Raw genomic sequence first — 18,278 nt, forward strand, 5'->3', positions numbered from 1 at the left:
GGGCTAGGCATTGGGGGTTAAGTGACTTGCCCAGGGTCATACAGCTGGGAAGTGTTTGAGGCCAGATTTTAACGTAGGACCTCCTGTCTATAGGCCTGGCTCTCAATCCACTGAGCCACCCAGCTACCCCCTTATCTGTTTTTTATACATGGCTTTTATCTCCCATCCTTTACCATGGGCTTTCCCCCATGACAGATTGTTCTTCCTCTTCCCCTCTCCCTCTTAAGCTACCTAGACTCAGCTCTAATTCTGCCTTTGTCAAACCTTCTTTGGTTCCCTTTGCTGTGAGAATCTTCCTACTGAGATCAACTTCTATCCACTGTATATATCTTGTATGTACCCAATTATTTATGGTTATATTTGTCTTTCCCACTTGATTTTGAGCTCCTTGAGGTCAAAGACAGTGTTTTTGCCTTTCTGTTTCTGGTCCTTAGCATAATTCTGGCAGTTAGTAACAAATTAATAAATAGGGAAAATATAATTTTAAGAAACATTCTTCCAGAAAGAGGAAGGCATGTTTCAATATTTTTTAATGATTAAAAATTCAATACAATTGGGAACATACCACAATCGTAGGTTGCACAGGTCTTGTTTGGCAGCCCCTTCCTCCTGAAGAATACAAAAGTACTTACAGTTAACTAAAACTGAACTTTTTTAGACTCTCTGCTTTCTAACAGTTATGGATTGTTCTAAGCTTTTATAAAACCCCAAATCCAGAGCCTTACCATTGGTCCTGCCTCACTATTCATTCATTCAAATAATTCATTTTCTTTGATGATACTTATTAATCTTTGATTGGGTATAGATTATCATGCTAGACGCTTAGACATTCTTCATCTCTAGGATATTCTCTTCCACAATTTCTCAGTACATGGAATAAAAATATTGAAACTACTCTGATGACACAGCCATGGTTGGCATGTTCCCAATTGTATTGAACTTTTAATAATTAAAAAAATTATTGGAACATTCCTTCCTCTTTCTGGAAGAATGTTTCTTAAAATTATACTTTTCCTTTTCTAATAGATGATGCATTCCCAGGAAAAGAAAAGGTGATTAAAAAAAAACTTGCATATAACTCTTACATTTTTCTTTAATAACTGTGTCATAAAGAGAATTTCAACAACTGATTGTTTGGTTTACTTCTCTTTTTGGTCTTCTATCAGTAGTATAACCTATGATTCACTATACCTTCCTTCACAAAGAATAAATACAAAAGCATAATTTACTTCTTGTAGAATAATATTCAAAAGTGGTAGACCATCAGTATATTATGCTGTGTTCTTGACTTTTTTTTATTTGAGAAATTTATTTTCTAAGACTTGTCAAATCAGCATATAGGAAACAGTGCCTCTTTGTGAAGTGCCTTACAAGTTTTGTTTATTAACTTGCCAGAAATTATCTAAGCTGTAATATGAGTGCTCCCAAATGTTTCAGAAATGCCATGGAAAACAAATGAGATGCATAGTCTAAGAAGAGATGTTAGATGTTCCATAAAGGAAAAAACACAGCCCAATATAGATTATATTATATAAATGATATAAATGTGGAATGGTAAAAAAGGAAAGGCTATTAATTTCACTAGAAAATTCGCATTTAAAGTGCTATTCTGGGTGGGCATAGGGCCAAATCTAATGGCTTTTTCTCATTCCTCATCTTTCTTTATCTCTCTGTAGAGCTTGAAATTATTAATTACTACCTCCTCTCTAGGTTTTCAAGACACTAATGTCTTCTGGTTCTCCCACCTGTGTCAAAATGCTCTTTCTCAATTTCCCTTCTGTGATCACACTGGTCTTCTTTTTTGGCCTTATAGTGTCCCTCCCTCTGATTAGATGATCTCATCAGTTCCTATGTGTTCAGTTATCATGGCTATGCAGATGGTTCCCAGAACTCTAGTTGTTTTTTGTTTTTGAGTTGTTTCAATTATGCCTTACTTTTTGTGACTCCATTTGGGGTTTCCTAGTCAGAGATACTTGAATGGCTTGCCATTTCCTTCTTCAGCTCATTTTACAGATCAGGAAACTGAGGCCAACAGAGTTACGTGACTTGCTCAGGGTTACACGGCCAGTAAATGTCTGAGGCCACTTTTGAATTCATATCTTCATAACTCCAGTCCCTGAGCTCTATCCAATATGCTGCATCTGGATTGGCCTTTGGATATGTCAAATTGGATGTCCCATTAGCCTCTGAAATTCCTCATTACTAAAACAGGATTCATTTCCCCCCCCTGCTTCCAGATACTTACATCTTTCTTATTACTCCTAAGGATATCCCTATCCTCCCAATAACCCAAGCTTGAAACTTCCATCTAATTCTTCACTCTTCACTCAAACAGGCATGAAGTGTTATCCTCTATTCCTTACCCTCTCTCACTGAGCCAAGTCCTGTTCAGTCTTCCTTCACTGTATCACCTGTCTGTCCCTAACTCTCTATTCGCCATTACTCTGATGTAGACCTTCATTACTTCACAGTAAAAGTATTACAAGCTTCTAGTTGTTTCCCTGCCTCAATTCTCTCCTCTATAATCCATGCAAGTATTTTCCTAAAGCCCATGTCAGTGCCTTTCACAATATAATCTAGAGGCTCCTGCTTCTCTAGGATCAGATATAAAATTCTCTGTTTGGCTTTTAAAGCTCTTATAACCATGACTCTTGCTACTTTTTCAAGTCTTCTTATACTTTACACCCCTCCACAAACTGGATGGTCTTATGCCTTTGCCTTCCCTGCTGTTTCTCACATAAGATACCTCACCATACCTGAATCGAGGCATTTTCATTGATCAGACCCTTGCTTATCTGTATCTTTCCTGTCTTTACAGAAGTCTCAGGTAAAATGCTATCTTCCTGGTAATGCATTCCCTCTGTTGATTATCTCTAATTTATCATGCATATACCTTCTTTGTAAAGAATTATTTGTGTTATAGCTGTGTGGTACAGTGGATAGAGCACTCTACCTGGAGTTAGAAAAAGTTCAAATGCAGCCTCAGACACTATATCTATGAATCACTTAGCCCTCTTTGCCTCCGTTTCCTCATTTGTAAAATTATCTGGAGAAGGAAATGGCAGACCTCTCCAGTATCTTTACTAAAAAAAAAACCCCAAGTGTGTTCATGAAGAGTCAGACACAACTGAAATGACTCAACAACAGCAATATTGTCCATTAGATTGTAAGTTTCTTGAGGGAAGGGACATTTTGCTTTTTTTATACCTAAGTATTATAGTCTAATGTAATTGCTTATACATATTAAGTGCTTAATAAATGCTTGTTGGCTTGACAGTCATGCCACAGATCCCATGCCATGATTCTTTTCTCTCTGCTATCACTGTATCTCTAATATATGTTCATTTCTCTTCCACCTTCAATTCCCCACTCACATAGCCATCCTCATAATACCAACCCTCATTACCATTAATTTGGATGAATACAGGCACTTTTCTCACCTTATCTCTCAGCATCAAGTCTCCCTGCTCTAATCCAGACATCTTGAACTGTTTTGCTTTTAATTTTTTGTGCTCTATATTTGAGGTTGGGTTAATAAGGCAACCATAATGAAAAGAAAAACAAAAAGATACTTTATTGAAAACTCTTAATACTTATTAAACCTTTCAAATTAATTCAGTGAATGTGCTTGTAGATCCAGTAGAAAAACCAGTAGTATATCATAACTCTCCCACTGCAAAATATCTTTGCTATATGAAGTCCTTCAACTTCAGTATCTTTCTCTCTCTCTCTCTCTCTTTCTCTCTCTCTCTCTCTCTCTCTCTCTCTCTCTCTCTCTCTCACACACACACACACACATATACACATACACACTCTTAACATGTTCATCTTTATATTGATATATGCATATACATATTCAAGTATTTATATATGTATATCATATCTAGCTATATATTCATATACTATCTATATATATACATTTATGTGTATATGGAGGAATTTAAAAAAGGGTAGCACTGGTGAAAAGCTCATTTATGCTATGGAAATTATTCTATCTAGCATTTTTTCCATTTTAATTAATTCTCATTAACCAATTGCAAAATTAGTTATTTTCCTTCTTCTGTACTCTCTATTTTAACATCCTGGGGAAAGTTATAGTTGCCTTGGACAAGTCACTTTCTTTCATAGTATTGTTGTGAGGTCCAGTGAGATGATGTTTGTGAAAATTATTTGAAGTACTCTTTTGTCAAAGGTGACACAAAGGACCCAGTTATATTTTTAGTGATTTTTCTATTGTCTTAGCTCATATCCCCCACATGGGAAGCCTAGGGAAAAAATATATTTCTTACCTGCTTTTGGAACTCTGTTTAGTAAACCTATTAAGGTCTGTAGAAAATCTTTGGTCATTTATAGTCATGACCAAACAGGGCAACCAAATTTGACCCTGCCCTTGGCATTGAATAATTGTAGTAAGGTATTCCTGCTGTTGTTATCATCATAGCATTGGATTTTCTAGTATGTTGTTGAATGTAATCTTTGGAAGACTGCAGAGAGGAATAGAAAGGGTTCTTACCCTGGTGTCAATTAATAGGTTTTAAAATATTTTATATCTATCATTACATTTCTATTGATTTCCTTTATAATCCCATATATTTGGTGCTTTTTAAAACATTCTGAGAAGGGGTTCATAGGTTTCACTTACTTCCAAAGTGTTTTTGACACAAAAAAGATCTATTAAGTTTTCTGTTCTGTTTGCATCTTCATCACATTTGGCAGATTAGATTTTTTTAGATTAGACAGATTTGCTATGCCTGCCAAAACTGGTTTTTGTGATAATTAGATTTAATCACCAAAGGTGAGAGCACCTTCTAATTCTGGGAGGTCCTAACCCATGTGTGCTAGAGTGAGTAATGAATCAGAGTCAACTGACCTCCCCCCCTCCTCCCCACCCCCCACTTTCTATGAGAAGCATCTATTGTGATTGGACACACAGGCTAGGGGAAGGCACTGGAAGTGATGCATCTGTGACCCCTTTTAAAAGAGGGAGTTGAGTGAGTGAAACTTCTTCTGCTTTGGTGAAGGGGACCTGAGGGAGCTTTGCTGGTTCGTGACCGAGACTGTTCCACGTGGTGAGTTAAAAGACTGAATCTTCCTGAACTTCTATTAAGTAACTTCTTTTTATAGACTCTGTGAATGAAGTTTGCTCCATTCACCTCCGGGCCTCAGGCTCTTTAACCCTCACCTGAGGGTTAAGATCTACCTGGACTAATTAGTGGGATAGATTTTTATTTCCTACTTCCTCTCTTTCTTCTCATGTAAATAAATTTCCATAAAAGTCAATTTTGATTTGAGATTATTCTTAATTGAGGATTGATGATAGTTCAATCCTCTGGCGACCATCTTTAATATATTGAGCCCATAAAACCTCTTTTTCACCCTTACATTTTACAGATATTTTTCTAGTGAACAAGAATCCACATATTCTCCATCTCCAAGAAAGTCTCATTTCTCAACAAAAGGTTTAGTTCTTTCTCTATGATGTCCAAGAGGAGGGGTTCTCCAGCCCAATCATGTCTGCCTTCTTGTTCAGAATTCCCAGTCATATCACCTAATTGCAAATAAATGAGATGATTTCTCTTACCATTGTCTATCACCAACCCTTCAGAATTCTAAGATTTAAAAAAGGACAAACAAAAAGTGTCAATAAACAAGACATTTCTTGCCTTCAAGGAACTTCCCTTCTAATAAGCAAAGACCATGACATCCATGAACTATATTTTATGTAGTATACTTAAAAGTTAGCAACTGTACGTGTCTGGATCTCTCCAAAGGAATCGAGAGTATTATTATTATCTCCTCTCATTTTTCCATAACTGCAGTCTATCTCCATCTATTGACTCTTACCTTTATGCCAATAAACATGTTTAAGACTATCTACTTTTTTTTCTTTCCTTAAGAATAACTACAGTTACTTGCTGCCTTTATTCCCTTGCTCCCTCACTTCTCCATCACTTGTAGTCAAGCTTCTGATTTCACCATTTTGGTGAAACTCCTAACTCTGAAGTTATTCTGTTAAGTTTTTTTTTTTTTTAAACTCTTATTTTTCTCTCAGAATCAAAGAATGATAAGAGCTGGATTATTGGGGCTAAATGACTTGTCCAGGGTCACACAGCTAGGAAGAGTGAGGCCAGATTTGAACTCAAGTCTTCCCAATTCCAGACCTCTCCCTCTATCCACTGTGCTACACAACCGTCCCTCCTTTGTTGTTTTTAAAAATTGTTTTTGTTAACCTTTGTTGTTACTTCACATGAATTTTGAAATTTGTCTACTCTTCTTTGTTCAAGGAACCATTCTTTACAAAAGATTTTAACCAGAAGGGAAAAGTCAGTTTTCCATGTTTGTTTTCATGTTTCTTATACCATTGGACTGAGGGTTCTTTGAGATCAGGGGCTTTCTTTTACCTTTCTATGTATCCCTGGTGTCTTAGCATAGTACCTACACATAACGTGCACACAATAAAAGCTGACTGGACGACTTAATAAAATTGACCACTGTTGGCCACATAGGTGGTATTTCATGTTTGCAGTAATATGGTACATTTTCCATACTCTTCTCCCAGCCAAGATTGGTCATTATAGTGACACAGTATTTAGTTTATTTTATTGTTATTTTTCACTTGCATTATTATAATCATTATGTATATGATTTTCCTCATTCTGCTTGTCGTTTGACATTTATTCCTATGTCTTCCTATCTTTCTCTGAATTCTTCATATTTGTAGTTTTAAAGCCCAATAACATTGGCTTTTCTTTTTTTTAAATTCCTTGGAGAACATGCCTACCTTTAGGATCTGTGGTCCAAAAGATGTATTGTATGAATTCATATCTCTACCACAAGACGAGAGTGTCTGTATTTTTCCATAGCCAAAGATGAAAACATCTTTGTCCTGGGCCTCCTTGGAGGTTCTTTGTGGAGCTAGACAATAAGAAGATGAACACACCTTTAGGGGCAGAGATATGATACTTCCAATGTGAGAAGTAATCTAAGGCTAGAATAAACTTCCAGGGTCTAAAGAAGTGTCTATGGCATGGTAGACAAATCCAGTAGAGGTGAGTCAGGAGTGCAGGCTGGAAATGAATGGGCGTGTTTCTGTCCTCATTCTATGTGTTTGTGCATATACGTCTTCTTTTTTTGTTCTGGAATTCCTTTACCCAATTTGCAAGAAAACATATTCCAGAAGAATACTTTATTCACTTTATATTCCGAGACTATTCAGCTGCCTTATCAGTTTCTTCTATCCAGACCTTTGAGTAATTATCAAACTATGGGGAATAAAATGTACATGTCTAACCTTGTTTTCAGGGTTTGGTGCTTTTTCTAGCATATTTTGATTCATCACTGTGGTTACTCCACTATAACACTCCTACATGCCTCTTTAGATAGTTTTCATGCATCACCATGACAAAAAAGTTAATCCTTTAAAGGCCAATTTTCTGGTGGTAAGCTTCTCTAAACTTAGCTATGAGAAGGTTGGAAGCATTTAGTTCTTCATATGGCCTCTCCCATAAGCCTTCTGACTTAATAAAAAGGTAGTGCCACATCACAACGAGGCATTGTGGTAGATCTTTATTGGAACACATGTTTAGGATATAATTTTTTTAGGTCAATTTTTTTTAAATCAACCCAAACTTATGAGAAAGAATGCAATCCACATCTAGATAAAGAACTGTGAGAGTAGAAATCCAGAAAAAAACATAAAATTTATCATTTGTTTATATGGATAAGGGATTTGGGGTTTTGGTTTTAAAAGATTACTCTATTACAAAAATGAATAACATGGACATAGGTTTTGAGCGATAATATATGTATAACTCAGTGAAATTGCTTATCAGATCCAGGAGGAGGGAAGAAGACAAGAATCATGTAATTATGGGGGAAAATTTTTTAAAAACTAAAGTAAAATTTGAAAAAAAAAAAACAACCCATGATAGCAAATTCTTGTTTATTTAATAGAGTGACACAGTTTTCTAATTTTTTTTATCATGCTAAAAGTAAATGTTTTTCATTTATGTAGCTCCTTTTCATAGCTCTAACTTAGTTCCTGGGAACTATTGAAAGGAATTAGATAAGTTGAGTGTTTTAAAGATGCCAGGAAGATAAAAAAGGACAACCAAAAGGGTCTGTATTGTAAAAGACAAAAATTGACAAGAAGAATTCAACAAAATTTTAACGACAATTTTTCTTTAGGAATTTCTTTAGGAGTTTAGGAATTGGGTTTGTTGTCTTCTACAGTAATTAGCATCTGTGGTGTAGGATTAGGAATGGGCAGCTATATAAAGCACAATTGTGAGAAATTAATATAAGATACAAATTTTTTTTCTGGTTAATTAACCGTAGTTGAAAGAGACTTGAAAAACTCTTTTAAGTCCTGTTAAAATTGATGCTTTTATTACGAGGCTTCAAAATATGTCATATTGCCTCTACAGATTTTAGTAGCATGAAGTTTAATAATAAAGTTTCTCCCAAGTCACTTTCATGTGTTTAATTTATTTAATTAAGTTAATACTTATAGCAATATATGTAGTTGACTTTTAAAAAATCAAGGACTCATGAGAGATTTTCCCCCCATCATGTTAGCATATTAAGTATGTACACTGTTTTATTGTTTTTTTCCTTCATATTTAAGTGTGTGTGTGTGTGTGTGTGTGTGTGTGTGTATTTACCTTAGTATTTAGGTTTTTTTAAACATAAATGGTTGGTAGTGCTTTACATGTATGAGGATTAAGCTTTGATGTAACTGGCTATTATCTCTTCATTTGAGAATATCTTATGTATAAAATGGGAAATAATTAGGTAGGATCTGTTTTTGGAATAAAATTTGATGATGTAACTAGTATTTTGTTTCATGAGAGCATCAGCTAACACTATTTTTAATATCTTGAGGATATGGATGAATGAGTCTAAAGTCAACAGCAGAGTATATCAGCATTTTAACAATATAACAAATACTTCACTAGAGCTTTAATAAAGAAATAGATTTGTCGTTGCCTGTTGTATTTTGCCTTTGTAGTTTTTGCTTCTGATACCAGGAATTTTATTTGCAAATTTATTCTGAAATATGAAAAAATTTTTTTAGAGAAAAGAATTAAATTTTTTTCTTGAAAAAAGTGAAAGTAGACTGACAAGATTCAAAAGACTACTATAAAAATTGTTTTTGCCATGCCTCAGAACCTTCTTATATAGCCATCTATTGACTGAAATGCTTCTCTATAAAATAATAGAACTTGGCAAGTATTTCCTAGTCACTAATAATTTACTAGGTTTTTGAGAGATGTTAATGATTCTCCTTCAAAGTAATTTATTTCATTAATTAAATCTTTTTTTCCTTGCAGCTGATTCAACTGGTACCCACTCTCTTTACACAACTTATAAAGACTATGAAATTATGTTTCACGTATCTACTTTGCTGCCATATACACCTAACAACAAACAACAGGTAGGAGACCATTTCTATTTATGTCTCCCACATTTCCATTTCCCCAAAAGCTTAAGTGGCAGAATTGCAAAACATCAAACCAGAGTTTAATGTTGCACCTGTCACAGCAGCAGGAAGCATTCTACTTTGTAGAAGTAAGGAATGGCAAATGAGCTGAAAACAAATGAAGAGACAAATTCTGGGTTAACAGTCAGCTGGGTAGGTTTGTGAATTAATTATTTGCCTTTCACCCACGGGGATTGAGGTTTCCATGAAATCGGAAGGGAACAAGTAGAAATAATGGTGATTAGATTCCTCTGTGGGGTTTCAAGGAACTTGTATATGTGGGTGATGTTTCATCTTAAGAGGCCTAAGTACAAAAGACAAGATGTTTCCTTATGGATTGCAGAGTGCAGGTTTGAAGAGAAATAAAAATAAATGGGTAATGGAAGTAACTTTGTGTTCTTAGTTAGAAGTGTTCATCAGTAGACAATAGTAAACCTTCATCCATTATCTAGTTGAGGAGGGAGCCACATTGTTCTGTGTAAGTAGTTTAAAATATATAAAATCCAAGTTGAAATACAGAGACTTCATGGTTAAGATTTATGTCCTTTCAACATTTAAAATACTAGCTATTGTTCAGTTTTACAAATAGTTAGAAATACCTTTTATTTTTTAAACTTAACTTTCTATCTTAGTAACAACTCCAAGACAAAAGGACAAGGGGTAGGCAAATGGAGTTAAGTGACTTGTCCAAGATCACACAACTAGAAAGTGTTTGAGGACAGATTTGAATCCAAGTTAACTCAGCTCAAGATCTAGCGCTCTATCCACTGAACCCCATGGTTGCTCCCAAGGGTTAAATTAGATATTCTTATCACCCCACCTTCACCTCCCATTTAGTAGAAGGCAGTCCATCTACTTAAGACACTTTGATTCCTATAATATATAATCAAGAACTGAGGTAATCTATCCTTTTTAATTATAAATTTGATTAAAATTTTGGAACACATGCTTAGGATATGATTTTTTAAAAAAATCAACCCATGATAGCAAATTTTTTATTTTATTGGCTGACACAGTTTTCTAACTTTTCATCATGCTAAATGTAGGTATGTTTCTTCTGTGAAGCTCCTTTACTCAACTCCTGAAAGTTACTGAAAAGCATTAGGAAACCTGAGTGGTTCATATCTGTTTACTTCTTTGGTCATCATAATGGTGTTATGTATGCATTTTATGTCCAGTCCTCTTTCTCAATTCTACTTGAAAGAAAAAAATAAGGAGTTGGTGGGGGACGGGAGAGGGGGGAGTGATTTTTAAGATTCTATGGCAGTTTTCCTTGATTGTCCAGCGTACGACTTTCTGGTAGAGTTTGTGTGGGTTTTGGAATGTGCTTGTTGTTTGAAATTGAAATGTAGCAATAAATTATATTTAAGATAGAAGTATAGCAAAAATTGAATAAAAACTATTATTCTTGCATGAGTAGCTCATCATTGTAAAGATATTTGTTCTGAATACAGTTAGTTCTTTTATTCATGGCCTTACTTTTTAGCAAGGAATTTTTAGAAGTAGAAAGTTTATTTTGATAAGAGGCAGACAAATAATGCTTTATAGTTTATACCAGTGGTTCCCAAACTTTTTTGGCTTACCGGTCCCTTTCCAGAAAAAATATTACTTAGCCCCCTGGAAATTAGTTTTTTTTAAATTTTAATAGCAATTAATAAGAAAGATAAATGCACCTGTGGCCATCACCACTCCTCTGGATTGCTGCAGCACCCACCAGGGGGTGGTAGCGCCCACTTTGGGAATCACTGGTTTATACAATGCTTGTATCATGACTTTATGAGATTGGTACTGAAAATATTATTTCCATTTTTCAGATTAAAAAACTGAGGCTTAGAGAGGTTGCTTTGTAGCCAGTGTCACAAAACAATGCTCAAGTGTTAGTCTTTGCCCTCTGAGTTCTCTGTTCCTTCAAATGTATGCTTCCTCTTTGTGGTTCCATTTTTAAAAAATCTTATTTTTACTAGTATGTTTTTCTACTTCACATTGTTTTCTGAAAATATATTTTCCCTTCCCCTGCCTAGCATGTCTCCTTTTAACATAGATATTAAAAGAATTTACCACATCTACATCCATCGATCCCCACCTTTCTAGTGAAGCAAAGGTGGTACATTTTCTCATCTCTTCACCAGGAGCACACATAGTCACTATAATTACCCAGCATTTTATTTCTCTTTTTTGTTTGTTTTTCTCCAACTTAAATTATTGTAGCTATAGCAAATATTATTTTTCTAGTTCCATTTATCTCACCCCTCTCTCTCACTTTTCCGTCTCTCTCCTCCCTCCCTTCCCATCTCCTCTATCTTTCTCTCTGTAAGAAATTAATATTTCCATTGCTTTGTTTCTAATCAAAATAACAATAGATTTGTTAGAGCCAGTTGGCATTTTGAGAACAAAAAGTAAATTTTAACTTTTGTTCAAAGTAAATATGTTGTATCCATATACCAGAATGTGGAGAAGGCCGTAGGAGTTAGTATTCTAGGTATTCAAAAGTAGAAATCTGTCCCAAACAGCATCATATATTAATGATGAGTTTTTGCCTATAGAAAACAATTCTATATTTAAATGAGCTTACTATCTGAAAATTTTAATCTATACCATATTTAATTCTAATTGATATCTAATTGATAGTTTTCTATCCTTTCTTAAGAAAGAGGATGACATATGTTCTGTTTAGTTCCGATGTTCCTATTTTATATCCCAAGTAGATGTTTTTTGATACATTCTTAGTTATCAGTTTAGTCAAATAATTTTTTAATTTCCATCTCTTCTTAAATTTCTGTTTTGGCTCTTCAACAGCTTTGTCTTACTGTTGGAAAAAGAAGAGGGTATTATTATTGTTTTTGCTTTTGTTGGGTGAAAAATAAAATAATATCTCTCAGAGCATCATGTAAATGTCAATATTGTATTTGATTCACTGGAGATTTTAACTAGATTATTAATTCTTTAATTAAAAGCAAGACATGTTATAAATCATATCAAGTTTTTAGTTCCACTAAAATTTCCTCTTTGCTTTAAGCAATACAATGACTTTTTAATATTTGAGGTATGTCTTTTCAGTCTTTTGAAATTCCTTTATATGGTATAGGTTCAAATATTAGGCAATATGATATTAATTTGCTCTCTTAAGCTTGTTTGCTTTTTCTTTAGTGAATATAATATGGGGAGTTTCTTTTTTTTTTATTAAAGGTTTTTTTTTTCCTTTTAAAAAAATCAACATTAATATAGCTATGCCATTCTGGGAGAACATCCATGTTAGAAAGAACATACTGGGGGGCAGCTGGGAGGCTTAGTGGATTGAGAGCCAGGCCTAGAGACGGGAGGTCCTGGGTTCAAATCTGGGCACAGACACTTCCTAGCTGTGTGACCCTGGGCAAGTCACTTGACTCTCATTGCCTAGCCCTTACTAATCTTCTGCCTTGGAGCCAATACACAATATTGTGTAAAAAAAAGAAAAAAAGAAAGAACATACTAAAAAGGATAATTTTGGAAACTGGCCACCAGTTTTTTGTGTTTAAATTTGAAATCTGTCACTCAAAAAGAACTTTTTACTGTTAAGCAGCAAATGGCCTTTGAGAGCAATATTCATCATAATTATAGGAACTCTTTAGGTTTGAAATTTAGCCTACTTCAAAATTGTTATATTGTTCTAGAAAGTTAATTTCTACATCATTAGGTTGCACTGTTTAAAACTGTATTTCAAAATTCCTTCTAGATGAATTTAACTAAACCAGCACATAAATTGTATTGAAGCTATTTATAAATTTTCATCGTTAAAAATTTTCCTTTTACCAGTCTCTTCCTTATGTGAGAAATAATGCTGTTATTATGAAAAACTTGTATTTAGACATGCTGGGAAATTGTCTAATATGTCCAGTATTGGCTTAAATTCCTATTCATTCTATGAATATGTCAGAATCCTTTCTTTCCATTTTGAAAAGTATAAGGCAATAGAAAATGTTGACGATAGCTATTAATTTGCTTTAATATTAGTAATCTATGATTAATTTTTAAAATAACAAAGAAAATTTTAAAAAGGATAGTTTCAATAAAAATGTTTTCCTGTTTTCTTTTTTAGCTCCTACGGAAGAGACACATTGGAAATGATATTGTTACAATAGTTTTCCAAGAGCCAGGAGCCCAGCCCTTCAGCCCAAAGAACATTCGCTCTCACTTCCAGCATGTTTTTGTCATTGTCCGAGTTCACAATCCCTGCACTGACAGTGTCTGTTACAGGTAGCTATTACTACTGCATCAATGTGAGAGGATGGGTGGAAATCAGCTAATGTTGGATACAAGGTGTCCTTGTCCAGGTTGACTTCATGAAATGGGATATGCTGTCTGTAACTGTTCACTTGTACCATTAGCTAGTGCTTGTGAATAGCAAAGCTCATTCTCAGATATAATCTAGTGGCATCACTTTACTCTTTCTTTATTGGTTTGGATACTGCACTCTTCTATTTGTACCTTTATTTGGGTCCTGTACCTCATCTACATCTGGTTTAACAAGTAGTTAATTGTTTATATTGCTGGTTATCTTTGGAGGGATGATAGTAGAGGAGGATTTTTTTAAAAAGTTTTTAAAGAGGCTCTAAGTTCTCCTGTAGACTTTTAAATGAATTCAGTCTAATGTTTCTGTAAGTTTAATTAGAGATACCATAATATTGTACCATATTAAAAGTTGTCAGTTTCATATATTAAGTAACACTAGTAGATCAGTTCATGAGTACCATAATTAAAATATATTATTCTTTATATAAACCATGTACCCCAAATTTTATGCAAGAAATATTTAATGAATGATGGTTATTTTTAAAACTTGGCAAGAAGGTGTTCTGTTGGTGTGAAGTATTTATACTGTGTATTAAAGGGGATACAGATGCCAAATAGGACAAATGAAGGGGAAATGAACCAAGCTAAAAGCTCAGAGCATGTGATAAGAAGACTCTCACATTTTAGAAATATTTTTTAATCTTGTCCTCTTTTCAAATGTAAAACTTTATCTCCTCTGTAAGGGTGGCATTTTACCCTTGTTTACTTTTTAAATAATAGCTGTCTAGATAACCAATAATTTGAAAAGTGGACAAAACAGAGCTATATCTGGTGGTAAATTACATGCCAAAACAAAATTTATACACTAAAGCCCTCTCTGCAGATTTCCTTGGGTTTTCTTATCTGTCGTATATGTTGTTTCCCTCTATTGCATGTAAGTTTCTTAAGGCTAGGGGCTGTTTTGTTTTTGTCTTTTTATCTTGAGTATCTCTTATGGTGCCTTACATATAAAGTTTGTTGAATTAAAAACATGTAGAAATATTTTGAGGCCTTGAATTAATGTATCATTACTTATAGAAAATTGAAGAGTCTATATGAAAATATAAGATGTCTGTAACCTACTACATTTTAGATGTAATGCAGGCCAAACTATAATCCTGGTAATAAAGGAAGAAAAAACAATTACAAATTTGCTTTTAATTTTCTTCCTATTATGCCATTATGTTACAAACAGTTACTATATTCTAGAAGTTTAAAGGAGAGGGAAGTTACTGTGGGCTGGGTCTGGTTAAGAGAGAAATTGTGATAAAAAGAACACTTGAGCTGGATTTTAAGTCTTTGTATTGGGTGAGAAGAAGAGAAAGAGCAATCTTTTCAGTATTTGAATTCCGATCAAAGGTAGCAAGTATGGCTAGAAATTCAGGTATAGAAAATGAAATCAGTATAAAGTTGTAGATGTCCTGTTTATCAGTTTTTTAGATGACCCACCATTGAATGGAAGAATGTATGGAAGTCACAGGGATGCAAATTTCAGCCTTTGTATGAAGAAAATCTTTAAGACAAAGCTTATGCAAAAATAGAATAGGTTAAGGAAGCAAATTTCCTATGGTTGAACATATTCAAGAAGATAATGTTAACTTGTGAAATTTGTAAAGAAGGTTAGACTATGAGAGTCTGTAATTCTTAAGACTTTTTATTTTCTCTCATGTTCCTTTCCCTCAGTAATGATGTAGATAGGAAGCTGAAGTATTATAACACTGACTGGCTCAGCTTTTCTCTCCTTTATATCTGTTGTTTAAAATATCTGCCCCACAGACTATCCCAATTCCTGAAATTCATACATTGACTGTTAATGTAAAGAGAAGCATTGAATCCCTTGGTTAAAAGTGTTTTCTGGAAGGGTACACAGAATAAATTATCAGCCACCCACACCTTCCTTCTTGTGAATTCATTAAGTTAACTAGATTACTTGGTAGAGTCTTAAAGGAATGGAACAAATGATGATTTTTACTAAGGGAAGTGACTGAGGAATAGCAGGAAATGGAGGGGTATTGTCTAGCAAAGTCATGCCCCCACTAGAAAGATTTTTCTGTGTGCTTAAAGGCATTAGTCTTTGGACAGTGGGTGGACTTCTAAAGCAAGAAAGGGAGCTCAGAAAGGGAAGTAGTAGGATACCTAAATAACTTAGCCTTCTTCATAATTTTACTTGGAGTTTTCCATGCTTTTATGACTAATTCCTTCCTTAGTGGCAGAGATATGTTCTTGAACTTTTACATTAAATATAGTATTTGTTTTCATATTTATAATGGATCCCCTGAAACTCTAATGTGCTATCTCCCAAAACTACCTCCTTTTAATTTTCTACATATATGTATACATACATAAAGATGTTAACTCTTAACCATAGCTTAATTAAGCATGATTAATATACATTTGTTTATTGATTGGTGGGAACTGAGGTATTTCTTTAACCATATGACAGTCTTTTTTAGTTAGCTATGGAGTGAAAGGAGTGAAGATGGAATTTGGAAACATTTCAATTTTAATGGAAAGACGCTTGAATTTAGCATTCAGAGCATTTGCGTCATTTTCCATAGGCAGGATTAATTCAATTTGTTTTGAAATTTGGGGAAAAAACAAACTATTCCCAGTTGACATTGAAGGGTCTCCTTTTGAAGATTATCACAAGTCAAAGTGTAAGGTTAAATTTAAAGTAATTCAAAAAAAACTAATAAGATTGAAACATTAATTATTGCACAGAAGAAAATCATGAGAAACTCAGGGAGTTTCTATCTCTCTTGAGGATTGGCTATGTACACTAACTTAAATTATCTTCACTTTTTTCTAGCTGTTTCAGCAGTTTTTCTCATGAGTTCTTGACTCAATGATGTTTGTAGGGGCAGTGTTAGAAGTAGAACTGGTGGTTTGGGGAGTATTAAATACAAACAAATACAGGCCTGACCTTAATATATTTATGGAGTAAAAAGATGGGTTATCTTTTAATAACTGAAAGAAATGAGTTGAAGTCTTTATTTTTTTTTTAAGCCCTTTCTTTCCGTCTTGGAGTCAATACTGTGTATTGGCTCCAAGGCAGAAGAGTGGTAAGGGTAGGCAATGGGGGTCAAGTGACTTGCCCAGGGTCACACAGATGAGAAGTGGCTGAGGCTGGATTTGAACCTAGGACCTCCCGTCTCTAGGCCTGGCTCTCAATCCACTGAGCTACCCAGCTGCCCCCCGAAGTCTTTAAATACTAGCTGAGTTTAGGTTTCCTATGAGTAAAGAATTATTTTATTTTTTTACCATGGAAATTACATGATAAAAACCTGGTTTTAAGGGAAATGAGTCTGGGAGCAGTATTTAAGCTATATTGGTAGCAGGAGACTAGAGGCAGAAAAACTAGTTAGGAAATCTGGATTGATGAGCATTTTGTACCATATAACTATACACTTAAATTTGCTATGAAAAAACTAATGCAGAGAGAAACTCTTATTAATTCATATAGATTATATAGAGAAGGCCAATTTGAATTATATGAATTATAGAATGCTATTTACAACTCACGTATCTAAAAGTCTCTAACCATAACCTCAACCATCTAGAACACCTGAGCACCACCAAGTTAGCAAAATTACCTTTGACCAGTCAAAATGGACATCATCAAGGCCATACATTTCATCTAATGGAGAACTTTTAAAATCTAATTTTAGATAAACTTTAAATAAGATTAGTGGGTTGTTTCCCACCAATCCCAACCAAAGTGGCAGAACAGAAGCAGCCAATTAGATAAACAAGAGATTGCATAGACATTGTCAGCACTGAGATATGATAGACTAATATAGCAATGAGAGGAGGGAGAAAACCTTAAATGTAAACATGTTTTTATACATATATACATGTGTCTACAAACATACATATAAATGCATGCTATCTCTCTCCCTCCCCCCCTCCCCCCAGAGAGTAAGTTCCTTAAGAATAGGGACTTTGCTCTTTTGTCTTGATATTCCCCCAAAGGTGCCCAAGTCTAACACAGAGGAGCTATTTATTTAATGCTTATTGCTAATTGATTACAAATCTCTTTGTGAGATGACCCCCACAACATAATTTCAAGCCTACTTTCCCTTCTGCATCACTATTGTTTTACTCCTTCATGTTGGCTTTGTATCCTAATTCATTTAGCGTATAAAATAAATATGAGGTAGGTGGGTGGGAGAGGAGCATTAGTTGTTTTAGGGGGGACCTGAGGAATTAAGAAACGATTCATATATGAGGTTACACTTTAGCTGAGCTGGGGAAAACAGGAATTCTAAGAGGTAGAAGTGAAGAGAAAGTGCTGCTTGGAATGGTAGAAAGAGCACTAGGTCTGAGTCCTGAGGTATTGGGTTCAAGTTTTGCCTACCCAACTGACATTAAGCAAGCCAGTTACCTCAGTTTCCCTATCTCTCAAAATGAATGGATTGTACTAGATGGTCTGTAATGTTCTTCCTGCTCTAGATTTATGACAGGATAAGCATTTTCTAGACATGAGAAA

At 34.5% G+C, this 18,278-nt stretch overlaps 1 protein-coding gene across 4 annotated transcripts in view; it reads left to right on the forward strand.

Moving 5' to 3' along the window:
* Nucleotides 1-18,278, forward strand: part of SIPA1L1 (signal induced proliferation associated 1 like 1) — a 165,887-nt gene that overhangs the window by 47,921 nt on the left and 99,688 nt on the right. For all 4 annotated transcript variants that reach the window (XM_044664918.1, XM_044664919.1, XM_044664920.1 and 1 more), the window contains exons 5-6: nt 9,333-9,436; nt 13,557-13,714. In XM_044664918.1, the coding sequence (XP_044520853.1) occupies nt 9,333-9,436; nt 13,557-13,714 (262 nt within the window). The remainder of the gene's footprint in view (nt 1-9,332; nt 9,437-13,556; nt 13,715-18,278) is intronic.

This window comes from Gracilinanus agilis, chromosome 2, assembly GCF_016433145.1.
Source record: "Gracilinanus agilis isolate LMUSP501 chromosome 2, AgileGrace, whole genome shotgun sequence".
NCBI lineage: Eukaryota > Metazoa > Chordata > Mammalia > Didelphimorphia > Didelphidae > Gracilinanus > Gracilinanus agilis.